General features: G+C 52.5%; 1 protein-coding gene across 10 annotated transcripts in view; it reads left to right on the top strand.

Annotated features, from left to right (window-relative positions):
• ZC3H4 (zinc finger CCCH-type containing 4) overlaps positions 1-20,293 on the top strand; it is a 43,799-nt gene that overhangs the window by 19,084 nt on the left and 4,422 nt on the right. For 9 of the 10 annotated variants that reach the window (XM_073796057.1, XM_033846148.2, XM_033846154.2 and 6 more), the window contains 10 exons: positions 858-1,080; positions 2,448-2,602; positions 3,278-3,374; positions 3,481-3,620; positions 4,171-4,278; positions 5,867-5,978; positions 6,761-6,870; positions 15,586-15,950; positions 16,176-16,519; positions 19,354-19,605. In XM_073796057.1, the coding sequence (XP_073652158.1) occupies positions 858-1,080; positions 2,448-2,602; positions 3,278-3,374; positions 3,481-3,620; positions 4,171-4,278; positions 5,867-5,978; positions 6,761-6,870; positions 15,586-15,950; positions 16,176-16,519; positions 19,354-19,605 (1,906 nt within the window). The remainder of the gene's footprint in view (positions 1-857; positions 1,081-2,447; positions 2,603-3,277; positions 3,375-3,480; positions 3,621-4,170; positions 4,279-5,866; positions 5,979-6,760; positions 6,871-15,585; positions 15,951-16,175; positions 16,520-19,353; positions 19,606-20,293) is intronic. The other variant, XM_073796058.1, reaches the window with a different exon arrangement.

Below are 20,293 nucleotides of genomic sequence, written 5' to 3'. Positions count from 1 at the left end.
GTCCATAGTTTACATTAGGGTCCCCCTTTGTGTTTTACAGTTCTTTGGGTTTTGACAAATGCATCTTGTTATATATGCACCATACACTATCATATAAAATAGTTTCAATTCCCTAAAAGTCCTCTTTTCTTTACCTACTCATCAGTCCCTCCCCCCAAGCCCCTCGCAACCACCAGTCTTTTTACTGTCTCTGTAGTTTTGCCTGTTCCAGAATGTCATTTAATTGGACTCATATGTAGCTTTTCCGGATTGTCTTCTTTGACTTAACGATATTCGTTTATACAGTCCCTCCATGTCCTTCTTATTTCTTTTAATTGTTGAATACTCCATTGTCTGAATGTACCAGTTTGTTTATCCATTTACCTATTGAAGGACATCTTGGTGTCTTCCATTTGTGCATGTATGTGTATTTTTGAACTTCATCCAGTATCTCTTGGAACTAGCACACTTTGGAAAGCATCATTTTAAATGGTTTTCTAGTTTGGTTGCCAAATAGTCATTAATTGAATTCTAAGGCCCCAGAAAAATGTTGACTGAGGAGCACCCCTCTTGCCAATCAGGCCTCCTCCCCAAATGAGATTGTTCTGTCTACCTGGGAAATACACCCTTCTTTTCCCTCTCCAGTAATTCAGGGGTCGTGGGGCCTGTGTTTCTCAATTGTCTTTAAAGCTGTGGCTCTTTCTGAAGAACAGAAACATCTGGGCCAACAGCCCAGAACTCATTCAGGTGGCTGGGGGCTAGCGTCTCACCCCAGGGACAGCAGAGACACCCAGACAGCTGTGCCAGTTCAGGGAATAGTGGGGATCTTGGTCTGAATCCGAGGCCCCAGGGCCAGCTCACTGTCCTCTCCCCATCAGTCCCACCAGCAGTATCCCCCGTCGCACACCACACCCCTGCCCAAGAAGGCCTACTCCAAGATGGACAGCAAGGGCTACGGCATGTACGAAGACTATGAGAACGAGCAGTACGGGGAGTACGAGGGTGATGAGGAGGAGGACATGGGCAAGGACGACTACGACGACTTCACCAAAGAGCTGAACCAGTACCGGCGGGCCAAGGAGGGCAGCAGCCGGGGCCGAGGTGAGACGCGCAGCTTCTCCCCGAAGTTGTCGGAGCAGGCCCGGGGCTGGGGGTTGGGCGCTCAGTGCAGAGCCAGACAGACCTCATGGGCCACGTGCTCATGGAGCGTCAAGTCTGGGAGAAGAGATGTGCAGTCATGCAGGGCTGAGATAAGCATAGAAGGAGACAGGCAGGGAGCTCTATCCCAAGCACAGGGGACCGGAGTTCTGCCACGTGAGAAGAGGGTCCAGTGCTGAAGCCGTGGTTGGGATGGAGCCAGACTGGCGTGAGGCAAGGAGAAGACTGCTGTGGCTGAAGGTGGTGGTGGTGGTGGTTTTTTGTTTTTTTTTTTTTTTTTGGCCACACCCCGTGCCGAGTCCTAACCACTGGACCGCCAGGGAAGTCCCTGAAGGGTTTTTTAAATTCACTTCCTGGTCAGCTATGAAGAGATATAGAAGGGACAGCTCTCACCCCTGGGGACGGTAACTGACAACTGGCGCCTCCTCCCCCAGCCTCCCATCTCCCATCACCTGACAAAGTGTGACTGCAGCCATGGGACTGCCACACCTCTGAACCTTGAACCTGCGGCAGTTAGGAGGATGATGGGGGAGGGCAGAGCACCAGCAACCCAGCCCGGCCTCTTAGAACCATCTCCTGCCAATGATATTTCCCAACCCCAGAGTGCTTCCAGAATTTTCCAGCCCAGCAGTTCTTAGCCCTGCTTGAGGCCCAGCTTGTTGTTTGAGTGACTGGTCATTCTTTCTTTCGGCGGTCTTTCTTAGACTCCTCCCTAGATAGGCCCTGCTCTTTGGGGAGATTCTGGACTAGCTTGTCCAATAGAAATATAATGCAAGCCACCATTCAACTACAAATTTTCTAGTGGTCACATTAGAAAAGTAAAAGGAAACAGATGAAATTAATTTTAACAACACATTTTATCAGTACATTCCAAATCTCACTTCGATATATAATCAAAATAGACAGATGTGACATTTTATATTCTCTCTCTCTCTCTTTTTAAATTAAGTTTTTGAAATTCAGTGTGCACTTTATACTCACAGTATTTCTTAGCTTGGCCAGCCACATTTCAGGTACTCAGTAGCCACACGTGACTGGTGCCTTTGTGTCAGACAGCGCCTCAGTCAGGGTAGTGTAGTGAGTGCTACAGCAGGTGTGTGTCCACGGTGCTCAGCTACCCCTGTCCAGGGGCCCAGGGACCATGAATCAGCCTAGAGCAGCCGGGAAGGCTTCTTAGAACAGGAGGAGGAGGAGGAAATGATTGACCTTGGGCAGTCAGTGGGTTAACTTCTCTTCCGCTGGTGGGTCAACTTCTCTTCTGCTGGTGGGTCCTGCTTGCTCAGACACTCACTGTCTGAATCACCATGCAGGCAACCGAGGCCGTGGCAGGGGCTACCGAGGCCGTGGAAGCCGCGGAGGGTCTCGAGGCCGAGGCATGGGCAGGGGCAGCCGAGGCAGAGGCAGAGGCTCCGTGGGAGGAGACCACCCGGAGGATGAAGAGGACTTCTATGAAGAGGACATGGAAGTAAGGCTTTCTCCAGCTTGGGGTGGGGGGTGGGAGTGGGGGCAGGTGGCTGGTGAGCTGCAAGACTAGGTCTGTAAGACTGAGGTGGAAAGAAAGCATCAAATGGCAGGTTTATGTGTTTAGAAATGTTCATTTATTATTTGGAATAGAGAAAACCTTCCTGTGGTTCAGAATTGAAAAAGTACCAAAGGGTGAGCTGTCAAAAACATCTTCATCTCACTGCTCTCTCAGCGAGCGCCTTAGTTCCCATCCCTGAAGACAGGGTTCCCGAGGGTACTCTCGAAGCATTTAATGCCTTCGCAGTCAGTTGCCTGTTTAGTTACCTCCTACACACACACAAACGCGTGTGCGCGTGAGGAGAACTACCACGCTCACTGTTTTGTCCCTGCCCGAGACCTTGCCACGCTGCCCCTTGTTCTAGCTGCACAGCTGTCCCTTGGGAGCTGCCCAGTGGGCTGGGAGTCCTAAGAGTGAAGACTGCGACCAGCCGCCGCTTAGGCTGTGGCGTGTGAAGAGGGCACAGGTGTGAGTCACTGGGTTGCTCACTTGCTTTTCTGAGTTTGACATTGTCCCGAGTGTACAAAAAGGCAGAAAGGGGTGGAGTATATAGTTCAGGACATTGTTCATTGTTCGCCAAATGACACTTTACTGCTTCTCTTCCCTCCGGAATTCCAGTATGGAGAAAGTGAGGAGCCGATGGGAGATGAGGACTATGACGACTATTCCAAGGAGCTGAACCAGTACCGCCGGTCCAAGGATGGCCGAGGACGAGGTGGGCGGGGGCCACGAGGGGCCAGTCTGTGGGGCTCCTCCTGGCAGCTGCTGGCCTCGGGTCCTGGAGGGAGGCCTTGGGTTAACGCCGTTTCTCTCTTCTGCAGGGCTAAGTCGAGGCCGTGGCCGGGGTTCCCGAGGTCGAGGGAAAGGGATGGGCCGGGGCCGTGGTCGAGGTGGCAGCCGAGGAGGGATGAACAAGGGTGGAATGAATGATGATGAAGACTTCTACGACGAGGACATGGGCGTAAGTCGGCTCTTCATTCTGATCTGATGTTTTTACTCAAGGCTTCTTCTTGAAATTCGTTTTTTTCTTTAATGAGTTATCCTCCGAGGCTGGTCTTGTCCCCCTGCTCCCATCAGCCGTTCCCCGTAGGGCCTGTCAGCACTAATTATCTCTCATGGGGGTTGCGCTGCTGGTGAGACCCTCTGTTTTTAAAGGCATATCTTTGTAGCACCTGCAGTCACCTGTTCTCTGAGTCCCTGAGTTAGCCCTGGAGAGTTTTCCAGGGAGGCTCGTGCCGCCTCTTCTTGGAATGAATGCGGTCCCGCGCAGGTGTGTGGCGCGCGAGTCCGCAGCTGCCCACACTCCACGCTCCGGGGCTCAGACCCCACAGAGTTGGGTGCTGGATGGAAGCTGCTGGTCAGCACTCCTGTTACACGGGGGCGTGCTCATCCCTGCCAGCTAGCCTGTTTCACTTTCCCTCCCTCAGAGCCCGTCTCCACCTGGCCTGCACAGGCCCTCCCTACCCTTCCTCTTCATTCCCCTTTATAGTCACACTCTGTGTTCCTAACAGGACGGCGGTGGAAGCTACCGGAGGGGTGACCATGACAAGCCCCACCAGCAGTCCGATAAGAAAGGCAAAGTCATCTGCAAATACTTCGTGGAAGGGCGGTGCACATGGGTAAGGGGCCAGTTCCAGTAGTACCAGGGTGCCCAGAGCAGGGACACATGGGCCTCTGGGAGTGTTCTGGAGGCCACACTCACTGGGGGCAGTGTTCTGGTGGGCTTGGAGTGATTGTCTGAGAGATGCCTGGAAGGCCTGGAAGACTTAGTTCACTCCTCAGAGTGACTGAAGAGCCAGGACAAGATTGGTGACACATCTGGGTTTTTTTGGTTTGGGAGGATTTTTTTTGGCCAAAATTTTCACCCAATCCATATGGCCTCAAACGTTTTGTTAGAATTGATGCTCATGCAAAGGTGTAACATATCCTGGTTGAGTTACTGAACTTCAGTGTTGGAGAGGGAATCATTAAGGCATCCAGACAGAAAATGTGGTCAAGGTCAGCCTTGACCTTCACAGCAGCATATAATGCCAGAAGATGGGCCAATGTCCTGAAAGTTCTGAAGGAAACGAGTATAATCCAGTGTTAGTTCAACCAGGCAGCTTTTTATTCAGGTATACAGGCAGCAGGCAGATATTGGCAAGCAAGTACCCAGGGAGTACTGCACCTGTGTACCTGTCTTAGGAAAAAATATTACTGTGTTTTAAACAAAAGTGTGTTTGTGTGTAAAATAGTCTTTATTATAGTTGCAATTCATATTATTTTTAGAAACTTAAAATATATATAAACAAAAAACAGTAGCTATTCCTAAGAGAATGGGGGGATGGGTATAGAAGAACAGTTTCTCTTTTCAGTTTACCTGGATGTTGTTTTGTTTGGATTGTACAATTTGACTACAAATAGCAGAAAACTCAACTCCACTGGCTTAAACACATAGATGTTTGTCTCTCAGAATAGTCTGGGAATTCCCTGGTGGTCCAGTGATTAGGACTCTGCACTTCCACTGCGGCTGGCATGGGTTTGATCCCTGGTTGGTGAACTAAGATCCTGCGTGCCGTGTGGTGTGGCCAAAAAAAAAAAAGGTCTGGGGCGGGGGTGTGGGGGCATTACAGGGCTGGTACAGTTGTCAGTGGCACCATGGGGGACCCAAGTTCCTTCCTACTTTTTATTCCGGCATCTTTAAGAGTGTGGCTTTTGTCCTCATGGTTGCTTAATGGCTGCTGTGCCTCCAGGCATCACATCCAAGGGCTAGGAGGAAGAAAACTGTGTGAAGGGATTTTTTTAAAAATCAGGGCAGTATTGTCTTCCCTTGGGAGTGTGGGGTTCTCTTAGAAATTGGGGTTCTGTTAGAAAGGAAGAAGCATGAAACTGGATACTAGCAGTTATGCAGCATGTTAACAGTAAGTGAGTAAGAGAGGCGAAGGCAAGAGGAGGAAGAGTTAGAAAGAAGCAGTGAAAGGCAGCAGAACGGAGCCGGGAGGACTGAGGACATGGGGGAGGGAGGCAGGGGCAAGAGAAAGGGCCACACACTTTGGCAGAAGTTTCAGGTTGGTGGGAAACTGCATTTCTGTGTCTGCCTTTCCTGGGCCTCCTGCCCTTTCTGGGGTCGGGGTGGGGGTTTCTGTCATTGGTCCCTGTGTGCTTCAGCAGTGACAGAGCAGTACTTCCTTTTGCAAACACCTTACCTTTTCACTGCTTCTCTTCCAGGGAGACCACTGTAATTTTAGCCACGACATCGAGCTACCAAAGAAGCGAGAACTGTGCAAGTTTTACATCACCGGATTTTGTGCCAGAGCCGAGAACTGCCCCTATATGCATGATATCCTTTGGTGCCCACATTTGATCGATTGAGGGTGCAGAGCTCCTTTTCTCCTTATTGGTAATAACAGCTGATCTTCACCACACTTTCGCTCTGTGTGCCAGTACTGTGCCAAGAGCTTTGCGCATCCATCTCTTAACCCTCACATCTGCCCTGTGATGGGTCTGCTCTTCCTAGTCTGCAGATGACTAAACGGAGGCACACACGTTATATGTTCCCTTTACATATACAGTTGACCCTTGAACAACATGGGTTTGAACTCTGCAGGTCCACTCAGATATTGTTTTGTTTTCAGTAGTAAATACTGCAGTACTACACGATCTGTGGTTGGTTGGATCCACAGATGCAGAACTGAGGGTATGGAGGACGGATTACAAATTATACTCAGATTTTTGACCGAGTTGGCGCCCCTAACCCCCATGTTGTTCAAGGGTCAAGTGTACTCTCGAGACTGGCTTATACCATTGCCTGTTACCTTTCTGAGATTTTTCAAATGGCTGTGTAACCATGGGCAAATCGTTGAACTTTTCCCCTCTTCCTGTTGAGTGAGGATCTGAGGACACAGCCTCAAGGCCAGCGTGGTGGGGCGGGAAGCACTACGGAGTGGGGATGTCGAGAACCGGGGTCTCATCTTGGGTCAGCTACCAACCTGCTGTGCAGCTCTGAGCCAGTCACTTCGCCTCTCTGGGCCTCAGTTTCCTTGTCTCTAAAACAAAGGGGCTTGGATTCTGTCCTTGGGTGGGTTTCATGAGGTGAGGCATTTGCCTTAACTTGCCGTGAACGTGATTTTCCGTGTAAGTTGTACCACACGACCGGAAACTGCATCAACGGCGATGACTGCATGTTCTCTCACGACCCCTTGACCGAGGAGACCAGAGAGCTCTTGGACAAGGTAATGTCCAGGCTGACAGCAGCCGTAGCTAATGGGGACCAGGACGTACGCCTGCCACGGGCCTGGCACTGCAGCCCGCCTGTCTGGCCTCTGTTCAGGACCAGAATCCCCAGTTGCGTTGATTGGAGCTGGGCCATGTTTAGGAGGAAATGGAGACTGTATTCTCTGCAGGGAGAATTGAGGTGATCACACATGTGTCTTCTCTCCGGCCGGGACGGTTTTCCCTGGAGGGGCGGCTCCCTAAAAGGAATGTTGCGTGGTGTGTCTCCAAACATACCTTGTGATTTCTTAATTGTCCTTTAGAGAGAGCCCGTGGTATACAAAGAGGAGGTGAGACTTCGGATGGGTTCTGTTTTTGAATTATTTTTTAAGTTATTTGTATTTTTTATTTTTGGCTGTGCTGGGTCTTCATTGCTGCACGTGGGCTTTCTCTAGTTGCGGTGAGCAGGGGCTACTCTTAGTTGCACTGCGTGGGCTTCTCATTGTGGTGGCTTCTCTTTTTTGCGGAGCACGGGCTCTAGGCATGCAGGCTTCAGTAGTTGTGGTGCCTGGGCTCTAGAGCGCAGACTCAGTAGTTGTGGTGCACGGGCTTAGTTGCTCCGCGGCACGTGGGATCTTCCCGGACCAGGGCTTGAACCCGTGTCCCCTGCATTGGCAGGCAGATTGTTAACCACTGTGCCACCAGGGAAGTCCCTGGATGGGTTCTGTTTTGATGGAAGGGTCAAACGTTTCTTTCCAAGTCTTAAGGGTTCTTTTATATAGTAGAAAAAGTATGGGGCAATTGGAGGCTCTCACGATGGGGAGACTTCCTCAACAGTGAGGTATCAGGGATTCCTTAGCAGCCAAATGACATTTGAAACTCATCCTCATGTCTGTTGTTCTCCCTGAGGAGTCAGGCTGAGGACTTTGGGGCCCCCGGTTCCTGTCCTTGATTTCCTGACATCCATCACTGGGTGAATGTGTGCGAGAACACGTGTCCTTTCACATGAAGGCTTTCCTGCCTTCTCTCTGGTTCCCAGAAAGCTTAAGGAGATTGGCTGGTTTTTGAGAATGGAAAGAATCGGTGCCTCAGCCAGGTTCAGGAATCCACCCACGCGGGCCGGGGCTGCCTGAGGGGTTGAGGGGAAGCCCTGCACAAGCAAAGCAAGAGAACGTCCACTCCTCATTGGGAGAGCATTCATGGAGAAAGTTCTCATCTTTGCCAGGCCCTTTGGCCTGTTATCCTAGGAATAGGGTTTTGTAACTGGTAGCTGTCTAGAATCTGTGAGTCATTCACAGGGTAAGGAATGGGAAAAGTCATGGCGGTTTCATTTCTCATTTGAAGAACTAAACAATCTCTGACTGAGGACTGCCCCCTGCTGGTGGTTCAGAGTTTGCTCTCTAGACCAGTGCTGTCCAGTAGGAACACCACAGAGCCACAAATTTAAATTTTTTAGTAGCCACATTAAAAAAGTAAAAAGAGGTGAAATTAGTGCTACCAGCATATCTTATTTAACCCAGTATATCCATGTCCAAAGTACCACTTCAGCAGGTAATAAATGATGAAATAATTACGATATTTTGGGGTTTTTTTTTTTTTTGGTACTAAGTCTGAGGAATCTAGTGTTTATTTTCTGCTTATAGCACCCCAGTAGCCACACATGGCCAGTGACCACTATATCGGACAGCACAGCTCTAGACACCCTAATGAAAACTCAAAGCAAATCAAGGTGGCACGTTTCCATTTCTGGTCACAAACATTTTGAGATTATCAGTAACATCCCCTATCTAAAGTCAAGTCTTAGTAGGTTAAAAATGAGTGTTGAACCTGGAAAAACCATTCCAGAATCGAATCTGGGTGGTCAGAAAGTAAAACTTGAACCTTTACAATGGGCCCAGAGTAACCCTGATAAACGTGTGGGGTCAGCCATTTCCTTCTGTCCTGGACAGAGTTGCAGCTTGATCAACTAGGGCTGGGGCCTGAGGCTCCTGGGCAGCCCTTGGGTCCAAGCTGTGGTGCCACTTAGGACAGGGCCTCGTCATCCTCTCTTGAAATGTCTGTGCTCTCTCTTCCACCCTTTTCTTCAGCTTTATTTTCTTGCTTCTTGGTGATGTTTCTGTCTGTCCAGATACATCAGCTTCCAACCATCCACTCTAGGTTTGAGACATGCCTGCCTTTGGGGCTGTCAGTGACTGTAACGTGAGAGTGAGTGGCAAGAATAAGGCAAAGAATTCCCTCCTCCTAGATTCCTCTGTCAGCATTATTTTGCCCCATTTGCTTTATCACTTTGCTCTCGTTTATTTTTTTTCCTTGATCCATTTGAAAATAAGTTGCGTACATTATGGTTCTTTACCATTAAATCCTTCAGTTACCGTTTTATAGTCAGGTTTGTCAAGGTATAGTTTGTATCCAGTCTAAAAAAAAAAGTGTCCCTGTTTAGTTCTGTTAATTTTTTTTGGCTGCGCTGGGCATCATGCGGGATCTTAGTTCCCCAACCAGGGATCGAACCCATGCGCCCTGCAGTGGAAGCGCAGAGCTCTTAACCACTGGACAGCCAGGGAATTTTCCCTAGTTCTGTGAATTTTGACAAACACAGAGAGTCATGTGACCACCTCACAGTCTAGGTAGAGGAAATTCATTCTTTCACCCCCAGAACCCCTCCCCTTTTGTAATCAGTGCCTCTCCCATTTCCAGACCTTGGAAACCACTGATCTGTTTTCTGTCCCTGTAGTTTGCCTTTTCAAGAAAGTCATATAAATAGATATATGGTATGTAGCTTCTAAACGTGTGTGCAGTTTATATAGCCTTTTGTTTTTTGTTTTTTAATAAATTTATTTATTTTTAAAATTTATTTGTTCACTTTGTTGGGTCTTTGTTGCTGTGCGTGGGCTTTCTCTAGTTGTGGCGAGTGGGGGCTACTCTTCGTTGCGGTGCGCAGGCTTCTCATTGCGGTGACTTCTTTGGTTGCGAGCACAGGCTCTAGGTGCGCGGGCTTCAGTAGTTGTGGCATGTGAGCTTCAGTAGTTGTGGCTCGTGGGCTCTAGAGTGCAGGCTCAGTAGTTGTGGCGCACGGGCTTAGTTGCTCTGCGGCATGTGGGATCTTCCCGGACCAGTTCCCCTGCATTGGCAGGTGGATTCTTAACCGCTGGTCCACCAGGGAAGCCCTATAATAGCCTTCTGAATCTGCCGTCTTTCATTCCGAATAAGGCGTTTGAAATTCATCCACATTGTTGCAAGTATTGATAGTTCATCACTGTTTGTTCTTGAGTAGCACTCCAGTCAGTGTGGATGATCTGAGATTGTTTATCTAGTCACCAGTTGAAGAACGTTTGATTTGTTATCAGTTTGGGGCAAAAGCTTAGATTTTTTTTTTTTTTTTTTTTGTCCGTGCCAGTACAGGATCTTAATTCGCCTGTAGGATCTTAGTTCCGCAACCAGGGATTGAACCCGCGCCCCCTGCAGTGGAAGCCCAGAGTCTTAACCACAGGACCACCAGGGAATTCCCAAAGCTTAGAATGTTTAACAAATGGACATGAGCTTATTTCTTATTTCCTTGGCCCATGAACCTTGGCCCACATGTCTATGTGTATCCGCAGGTGTGGCCGTCCTTTTCCATTGAGAGGATGCCTTTGACTTTTGGAAGCCCGGGAATCATTCAGAATCAGTCCTGGCGGGGGAGGTTGTGGGACCCAGCAAGGCCCTGGTTGTGTGGTGTGAGGGAGCTCCTTGCTTCAGAGAGGCCCAGGAAGGGGCGCATGGGTGTCTCTAGGGATAGATGTGCCAGAGGACTGCCTGGATGGTTTGGGTTCAGCTTTTCAGGGTGGGGTGGGGTGTTGACATTTCCTGTGTATCTTATGCATCAGTGTTCTGGGCTCTGATGCGATTCAGCCCCTGCTTTTGAGGCAGCGCTTGTGGCCCAGTGTGGGTGGCGGGTAAAGAGATAAGTGCAGGGAGCTGGCTGTGTCCCTCGCGGGAGTCCTCGTCGGGGTGTCGTGGGGTCTGCGTGAGGGGTGGAGGGGCGAAGTCCTGGAGTGGGAGCCCACCGTGAGGTGAGATTTCTCCCCAGCGTGGAATGAGTGTGGAAGCCCCAATTGTGGGGCACAGTGGGGAAGCAGAAGTGATGGGACCCAGGGAGGTGAGTGTGAGAGAGAGGGTGCCCGCCTTGCCTGGGGACCAGCGATACGCTCGTAGGGGCTGTCCTGTGGGCCAGTGCTTCAGTTCGTTTGGTCATTGAGTTCATTGCATGGCCCAGTGTGCTGAGCACCGTGCCGGGCCAGGGATGGCAGTGGAAGGATCACCTCAGCCTCTGTCCCCCGCACAGGGGCCATTGGCTGGGTGTTCCCGAGTGCTGAGAGGTACAGAGGTGTGTGACCCTAGTCTCGGGGGCGAGGGGAGTGTGGCGCATTTGGTGTCTGGACCACGGCATCCCCTCCCTGGATGGGGAGGAAGTTGTGGTCAAGTTTGTTCCTGTTTAAAGAGGTATAACGTCCTCCTTAGGTTTTGCCTACACCTGAGGGCATTCCATTGAGAGGAGCTGGCAGTGCAGGGCTTTGGCTCTGTGACTGGAGGCTGCTCTGCCCGAGTGGAAGTGAGTGCAGAGAGGCTGGGGCAGGGTCCCTCTCAGAGAAGGTGGGGCGCGGGCCGGAGGGCGGGGCTGAGCTGGGCAGCAGCTCCTGGGTGGAGTTTGGGGGTGGGGATAAGAGAAGGGAGGGGTGCGGGGTCCCCCCCTCACAGCCCAGCTAGTGGCCTGCGGAGGAGCAGGAGGTGCATGGAATGAGGTGCGGCCAGATGGAGATGGTACCCGTAGCTCTGGCCAGAGAGGTGGTGTGGGAGCCCCAGCCGAAGGTGGGGAGGTGGGGGGGCAGCGGAGCTGGGAGGCAAACCCAGAGGAGCACCACGCAACCGGGTAGGCCCGTCAAAGCCTTAACTCCTTTAGTCCCCTGTGCCCCACCCTCTGGAGCCCAGGGAATGCAGGGGAAGGTGCGCTTATCTGTTTTCTTTGCTCATTTATTTAACAAATGTGTGGTCACGCCTGCTTTGTAGCAGGCACTGTTCTGGGCACCGGGGACGCAGTGGTGAGGAGACAGGATCCAGTCATCAGGTAGACGCCGATTACACACTGGGATCGGGGCAGTGGAGGGAATGTGCAGGGAGCCCAGAGACCCTCAAACAGGCTGCCATGGGGGGAGGCTCAGTGAGGAGGTGACACTCGCTGGCCCCAGGTGAATAACAGGCAGGAAGGAGGGGCGAGGGAGGCATGTGCTGGGCTGGGGTCACAGTGCGAGCAACAGCTACAACACGGTTGAGGGACCAAAAGGGGCCAGCTGGCTGGAAGGGAAGCGGGCGGAACGTGGGGCAGTAGAGCAGTCAGGGCTGCCTCTGTGGCTGCGGCCCCTCCGCCGCCCCCGAGAGCAGTGCTAAAAGACACCACGAGGTGCGGGGCTCTCTCAGCACAGCTAGTCTCGGGCAGCGTTTCCCACACTGCGGTGGACACGTGTGAAATGTGGTCCTAGTTCAGCGGGTCCCCCTGTGCTGCTGGTCCACAGACAAACCACACCTTGAGTAGCAGGGCTCTAAGGGAACAGATGTTTTCCACTGATCAGACTTCCAAGTTTTCCGTCCCCTTTGAAGCCAAATTCTTCTTGGACTCTGTGTCCCTGGGTCCACATTACTGTTGCTGATGGTTAGGAGAGAGAAAAGCTGGGAACTGCCTGACACGCGCTGGGAAGTCCTGCCTCCGCCACCCACGCCGCCACCACTGTCCCTGGGCGGGGGAGCAAGAGGAGGGGTTGTCTTGAGCAGCGCTGAGGCTGAGGCGCCGGGGCGTCTCAGAGCCCCCGTTAGGGTCCACTAAGGCATGTGTGCCGAGGTCCCCAAGGCCACCTGGGCCCAGGTTGGACAATTTGCTGGGGAGACTCCCAGGGCCGAGCTGGCTGAGATTTAACTCCAATGAGTTAAATCAGGTAGACGCCGATTACACACTGGGATCGGGGCAGTGGAGGGAATGTGCAGGGAGCCCAGAGACCCTCAAACAGAATGCACAGAGGAAAGGCAGGCGGTAAAGGCTGAAACCAGTCACCAGCTTCCAGGAGTCCTCGCCCCCTGGAGTCACACGGGACGTGTATAACTCCTCAGGTTGTGACACAACGCGTAGAACGCTGTCCACCATGGGCGTGCAGTAGAGACTCAGTCAGTGCCCAAGGTTTTTATTGAGGGCAGCCTCTGCCTGGCATGTACCAAAATCCCAGACTCCCAGAAGGAAAAGGAGTGTTCCGCAGAAAGCATGGTGTTTGTGCAAACGGTTTAGACACAGTGAGCCCCTCTTAGCAGTCAGGGAATCCTGGGAACCCTCTCGAAATCCAGGTTCCCAGGCACCAGCCAAAGGCCAGCATTGCAAGCTGGCCTTCCAAGAGAAGCAGGCAGGCCTGCAGTGTTAACTTCTGCCCAGGATCCTAATTGGTGAGACGTTCTGCTTGAATTCAGACTTTGGAATTGTCCATCTACCCTGTAACAGGCCTTATGGTGGGCCCTGCGGGTCTTGCCCTTGTGGAGTTGGTAGTCGTCGGGCCAGGAATAAACAAAGATACAACTAAATGTAAAATCTTACAAAGCTTGGGCAGTGCTTTCAAGGGAGCTGATGGTGTTCCAGTAGTAAATACAGGAGACCTGGCCAGTCACTCTGAGTTGACCTTTAATAAGAGACCCCAGCAATTGGGGGATACAGAGCCATACATTAAGAATGGAGGGGAAAACGAATGCCTGGGGAGAGGCCTGGTCCAGGCCAGGACCCTGCTGGGGAAAGAGCTTAGCTGTCCGCAGAACTGAAACAGAGCTGGGTGCTTAGGGTGGAGGAGTCCGCACACCATAGAAGGAAATGAAGCTTCCAGGGTGCTGTGAAGTCCTCCCCAGACACCCAGCCCTGCTGTCAGGCCCTGTGGGTCCTCGTAAGTGACTGGGTTTTGATTACAAGTGCGGTGAGGCGCCCTTAAAATTCAAACAGAACAATGAACTTTTTTTATATATAAATTTATTTTATTTTTATTTATTTTTGGCTGCGTTGGGTCTTTGTTGCTACGCGTGGGCTTTCTCTGGTTGCGGTTAGCAGGGGCTACCCTTCGTTGTAGTGCATGGGCTTCTCATTGCGGTGGCTTCTTTTGTTGTGGAGCACGGGCTCTAGGCGTGAGGGCTCAGTTGTGGTGCTAGGGCTCTAGAGTGCAGGCTCAGTAGTTGTGGCTCACGGGCTTAACTGCTCCGCGGCATGTGGGATCTTCTTGGACCAGGGCTTGAACCCATGTCCCCTGCATTGGCAGGCGGATTAACCACTGCACCATCAGGGAAGCCCAGAACAATGAACTATTAATCAGCCATGAAATAGATAAAAATAGATTAAAAAAATAGATAAAATAGATGATACAGCTACAACATGGGTGAGCCTTGAAAATGTCATGCTAAGTGAAAGAAGCCGGTCACGAAAGGCCACAATGTTACAGGATTTCGTTTCTGTGAAATGTCCAGAATAGACAAATCCATAGAGACAGAAAGTAGATTGGTGGTTGCCAGGGGCTGGGAGGGAGCAGGGCATGGGGAGTGACTGCTTAATGGGTATCGCATCTTCTTCGGTGGTGTTAGAACTAGATAGAGATGGTGGTTATACAGCATCGCGAATGTACTTAATGTCCTTGAATTGTCCACTTGAAAATGGTGAAATAGCACGTTGCGTGTGTTTTGCTGCCAAATAAGACTGGCTCCCCTGTCAGCTGTTCACCGAGAAGGGATGCGGCAGTGGTATGGGGCGATGACTTTTGTGCCAGAGAGGCTTTGTGGTCATTGGCCTTATGCTGTAAGGCAGAAGTCCCCAACCTTTTCGGCACCAGAGACCGGTGTTGTGGAAGGCAGTTTTTCCACAGACCCGGTTGGGGATGGGGGATGGTTTCAGGGTGATTCAAGCGCGTTGCATTTATTGTGCACTTTATTTCTGTTATTATTACATTGTAATATATAATGAAATAATTATACAACTCACCGTAATGCAGAATCAGTTGGAGCCCTGAGCTTGTTTTCCTGCAACTAGATGGTCCCATCTGGGGGTGATGGGAGACAGTGACACCCAAAGTGTGTTGCTTATGTCCAGTCTGCTCCGTAAGATGCAGGTTAATTGTCACTTGCCACTCACTGATAGGGGTTGTTTTTGTTTGTTTGTTTTTGCATTGATAGGGTTTTGATATGAGTCTGTAAACAACCAATTTATTATGGTCTCTGCAGTCAGACCTCTCTGCTGATGATAATCTGTATCTGCAGCCGCTCCCCAGCGCCGGCATCACCGCCTCCGCTCCACCTCAGATCACCAGGCGTTAGAGTCTCATGAGGAACACGCAAGCTAGATCCCTCGCATGCGTGGTTCACAGTAGGGTTCGTGCTCCTGTGTGAATCTAATGCCCACGCTGATCTGACAGGAGGCCGAGCTCAGGCAGGAACGCGAGCAACGGGGAGCGACTGTAAATACTGACGAAGCTTTGCTTCGCTTGCCCGCCTCTCACCTGCTGTGTGGCCCGGTTCCTAACAGGCCACAGACCAGTACCAGTCCGTGGCCCGGGCGTTGGGTACCACTGCTGTAAGGGCCTTGGGATATTGAAGAGCTATCCTCAGCAAATTCAGCTCTCAGCCCCGGAGGAGTGCATTCCAACCCGCCTCCTCCCCTGTCCTTACTCTCACTGTTTTGTCCTTCTGGCCCGCAGATGTTGGCTGATGATGCAGAGGCAGGCGCTGAGGATGAGAAGGAAGTTGAGGAGCTGAAGAAGCAGGGCATCAACCCCCTGCCCAAACCTCCCCCTGGCGTGGGCCTCCTGCCCACCCCGCCCCGCCCACCTGGCCCTCCGGCCCCGACCTCTCCGAATGGCCGGCCCATGCAGGGTGGCCCCCCGCCCCCGCCCCCGCCCCCGCCTCCGCCCCCTGGCCCCCCTCAGCTGCCCATGCCCGTGCATGAGCCGCTGTCCCCACAGCAGCTGCAGCAGCAGCAGGACATGTACAACAAGAAGATCCCCTCCTTGTTTGAGATCGTGGTGCGGCCCACAGGACAGCTGGCTGAGAAACTGGGTGTGAGGTGAGTGCCTGGGGGCTTTTCTGGGCTCAGCCAGGCTCCTTTGTGCCAGGGCCCTGTGGCCTGGAACCTAACCAGGCCAGCATCCTGCCTCTCTCCAAAGCCCTCAGTGGCCTGGTCTGGAGCCCTCTGTTGCTCAACCATGAGCAGGCCTCTGTGTCTCCTCAGGGATGTGGCTGCCACCCTTCCTCTGCAGCCCTGCTCACGGGCACCATTTTCTCCTTCCAGGTTCCCTGGACCCGGAGGACCCCCAGGACCGATGGGCCCCGGGCCCAACATGGGACCCCCGGGGCCGATGGGGGCCCCGATGCATCCTGACATGCATCCCGACATGCACCCGGACATGCACCCTGACATGCATCCGGACATGCACCCTGACATGCCAATGGGCCCTGGCATGAATCCTGGCCCGCCCATGGGACCTGGCGGCCCTCCAATGATGCCCTATGGTCCTGGAGACTCCCCACATTCTGGAATGATGCCCCCCATCCCACCAGCCCAGAACTTCTATGAAAACTTTTACCAGCAGCAAGAGGGCATGGAGATGGAGCCAGGACTCATTGGGGACGCAGGTATGCAGGGCTCAGGGTGGGGGCCAGCCGGGGCTGCTGGGGTCTGCACAGTGGAATGTAGTCAGGAAGATTTGGTTTTTCTTCCTTGGTCTGAGTCTTTGAAAACATGAATCCAACTCCATCTCTGTCCCGTGAGTGGTTGAACGTTTTCAGTGACGTGGGATTCACTACCCTGTTGAGTCTAGGAGGAGTGTTATGATTACCATCACTATAACTTATTTAATTTCTGTAAGTTTTGCTTGGTGTGTGTGGAGTGGGAGCTTGGGAAGTTAGAGGGATGGGTGTGGAATGGTGTTGAACTTCAAGGCTGAGGTGCCCTCAACCAAAGCGGCCTCCTTCTGGGGTGGTTCTTGGCTTGGAGCTGCCTTGCGACTCTGCTTGTTCTGTCCCCACACTGACCATCTTCCTTCCTCCTTTCCTTCCTTTCTTACAAAACGAGAACATGTGTTGGTAACAAACTAAACGTCCGACAGTTGGGTGCTTGGATGACAGTGCCGCATCAGTAGGAGGCGGTGTGCAGCCCTCAGAAGGATGAGATGTGTCATTGCTGCCAGGGGCCAGGCGTGCTTCTAGGCGTGGGGTCAGAGCAAGCAAAGCACGTAGTCCTTGCCTTTAACTGCATTTGAGTGGAGGGAAACCGACAGGAAATGTGTAAACAAGGTCGTCAGCTCGTTTCGGCATTGGTCATTGCTGGCGGTGAAATGGGGCACCGTGTGAGGGTGATGGGTGGAGGCCGGGCCTGCTGGGTGCGTCACAGCCAGCAGAGGCCTGTCTGAGAGGTGAAGGCGGGGAGGGAGTCATGGGCTTGGCTTAGGTGGCAGCTGCAGCAGGTACGGAGGCCTCAGCCAGTCACCTTGTTTGTGGAAAACAAAGGTGTCCGTGTGGCTTGGAAAGGGAGGACAGGGGAGAGAGAGAAGTCCCAGCACACAGGACCCTGCGGGCCATGGCGAGGTGGACTCGGTGGAAGAGTGATGGGGATAGTGGAGGAACACAAGGGCGATGGATGCTAGTAGGGGCCGGAGGGGAATCTTGGAAGCATGTGGGCTGCCCTTGAGTCGCCCTGGGCAGAGGTGAGGTGGGTGGCAGCCGGGAGAGGACAGGGAGCAGCAGGGCTAGGTTTAGAGTGGAGCCATAGGGCCAACGTGACAGGGTGGCAGGGGCGGGTGGGGGTGCCAGCTGCGGGGCAGAGGCGCTCTGGGTGTTCATGCCGAGCCAGGTTGGGGCAGGGCAGCACTTCTGCTTTGGCCACATTAAGCACGAGGTGCCCGTTTGACAGCCATGCAGACGTCAGGAAGCTGACCAGGCTGGAGGTCAGTGTGAGAGTCTTTGGCATCTCAATAGTGTTCAAAGGCATGAGAGCAGGTGTTTGGGGCAGGGTGCTTGTTCTCAAGTGAGAAAAGCAGGCGACCTGAGGGGGCTTCCTCCCCCTTTAAACAACGTGTATGAAACATGCATGGAAAAGGTCTGGGTGGGGAAGAAAACCCGAAAGTCTGTCGAGCTGATAACAGTTGGTATCTCTGGAGTAATTCACTCTAATGCCCATATCATGAAATCTACCTTTTTAGTACTATTCAGTTGTTTTTAATATATTGAAAATAGCAGAACCGTCAAGTAATTCACTCTTGAATTCCGTGCAAGGGGGGCTGGGTGGGACTGTTGTTTAAGGAGTGTCCCCAGCTCCGAGCCAGGGTGTGGCTCAGAGCAGACTCGCCCATCAAGTTCACATGTTATGAAGTTCAGGGGCTAGAAGAAAGTGACCTTCTACTTTTTGCTTTATACACTTTGTGTATGACATATTTGCATATTTAATCACTTTAATCCTGAAAGTTTCCTTTAAGTTACAGATGCACTCTCTTGGTAGCGCTGGCCACGTTTTGGCTGCTCAGTAGGGGAGCCACATCACACGGTGCAGATAGGGGATATTTCAGCCTTGCAGAACGTTCGCGCGCACACACACAAGTCTCCGGGCGTGTCGTTGAAGATCTGCCCACGGTGTTCCCCTCATCTTTGGCTCTGACTTGGGTAGCATTTGTGAAGGGAGGTGGCTAATGCCGGGCGCCTGCCCGCCCTTCAAGAATGAAGGCAAGCCCTTCCGCCTTGTGCTTCCTAGATGCTGTATGGGAGAAACACCCCCACACCCCGTCCCTTTAAATGCAGCAGCACGCTCATAAACGTTTGTGGAGTTAGGAACCCATAAAGGGAGGAGGAATCACCCGTCAGCCTCTGGGTGGACATGTAGCCATAGCAACATTGTGGTGTATTTCTTCTCTTCTTTACTAGTCTTTGTTTACCATGGTTGAACTCATATTCTGAGCTTACTGAGAGATTAGGGTGTGTTTTTCTTTATTGATTATTTATTTATTTATTTAAAGAAATCATAAAATTAATGCTCATCAAGAGTAATTAAGACAGATCAGAAATGTGTGGAGTAAAAAGTGAAAGATCCCGCAGCCCCTCTCTCCTGTTCTCATCCCCAGAGGGACTGTTTTCTGTCTGTCTTTTCAAAGCCTTTTCTTTGTGTTTTACAAACATCCGTACGATGTTCCGTCCTGTTTTCACCTCATGAGCATTTGCCCATGTCACTAAGCCTCACCGTGAACCCCATTCTCAGTGGCTGCATCCTAGGTGGGACCCTCCCTGCCCCCCATTGGCTGCTCCGTCCTGCGCTGCTGGGCTTTCCGTGGGGCCCCTCCTGGGGAGGGTAGGAAGGGACGGGCTACACATTCTCACCCATCGCCATCAGGGGGTGGTTTTCCAGTTAAGGGCACGGGTGGGTCGGAGTTGGTGCCGTGAGGCCCTTCCCGACATGAACCCTCGGTTCTTCCCTGCCACAGAGGACTACGGGCACTACGAAGAGCTGCCGGGGGAGCCTGGGGAGCACCTCTTCCCCGAGCACCCTCTGGAGCCTGACAGCTTCCCTGAGGGAGGGCCCCCAGGCCGGCCGAAGCCGGGCGCCGGTGTCCCTGACTTCCTGCCCTCGGCCCAGAGGGCCCTGTACCTGAGGATCCAGCAGAAGCAGCAGGAGGAGGAGGAGAGAGCGAGGAGGCTGGCTGAGCGCAGCAAGCAGGACCGGGAGAGTGAGGAAGGCATGTGTCCTCCCCAGGGGCAGGGGCTTCCCTGACGGGCGCAGCCCCCCGGGCCGCCGTGCAGGGCAGAGGTGGGGAGCACCTAGGTCGGGTTTTGTGTCAGAAAGGGACCTGTGGCCGGGGAGGACCCTTGCCCAGGGCTGTGAAGCTGCTGGGGCTGCTGCATGTCCCTGAGAAAATTAGAAATCGGGGCTGCCCTTCTGTGTCGTGGGGTTCGGGAGAAACCCTGATCCCATTGAGGAGGGAGGTGGGCTGGTCCCTGGAGGAGACAGCAGGCAATAGGGTTCACCCCCTGCACCCTTACAGATGAGGCTGTAGGGAGATTCTCAATCCCCCTTTCCCAGATCATGTTCTCAGGAAGCCAACAGATGAGAGCTAGTCATCGACATAAACCAGTAATGATCACAGGCACAGCTGCCAAGTCTCAGGTGCTGTGCAGTGACCTGATGGTATCCACCCCAGGGTGAAAGGGGGCGGACAGAAACGGTATGTAGAACCTGAAGCCAGAGGCCATGGGTGGCTCTGACCAGAGCTGAGGAGCAAGTGGGACAGTGAGAACAGGGGACAGCCCCCTCCCCTAGGGGCTCCGGTTGCACCTGCCTAGAAAGTTGGACATGGGCTAGCTTCTGAGTCTGCCCACCTGGCCCCGCCTCTTATCAGCTGGTGACTGCCCTGCCCTGGGTCGCGG

Source organism: Tursiops truncatus, chromosome 19, assembly GCF_011762595.2.
Source record: "Tursiops truncatus isolate mTurTru1 chromosome 19, mTurTru1.mat.Y, whole genome shotgun sequence".
NCBI classification, from domain to species: Eukaryota; Metazoa; Chordata; class Mammalia; order Artiodactyla; family Delphinidae; genus Tursiops; species Tursiops truncatus.
This window is presented reverse-complemented; position numbering and strand designations above follow the sequence as displayed.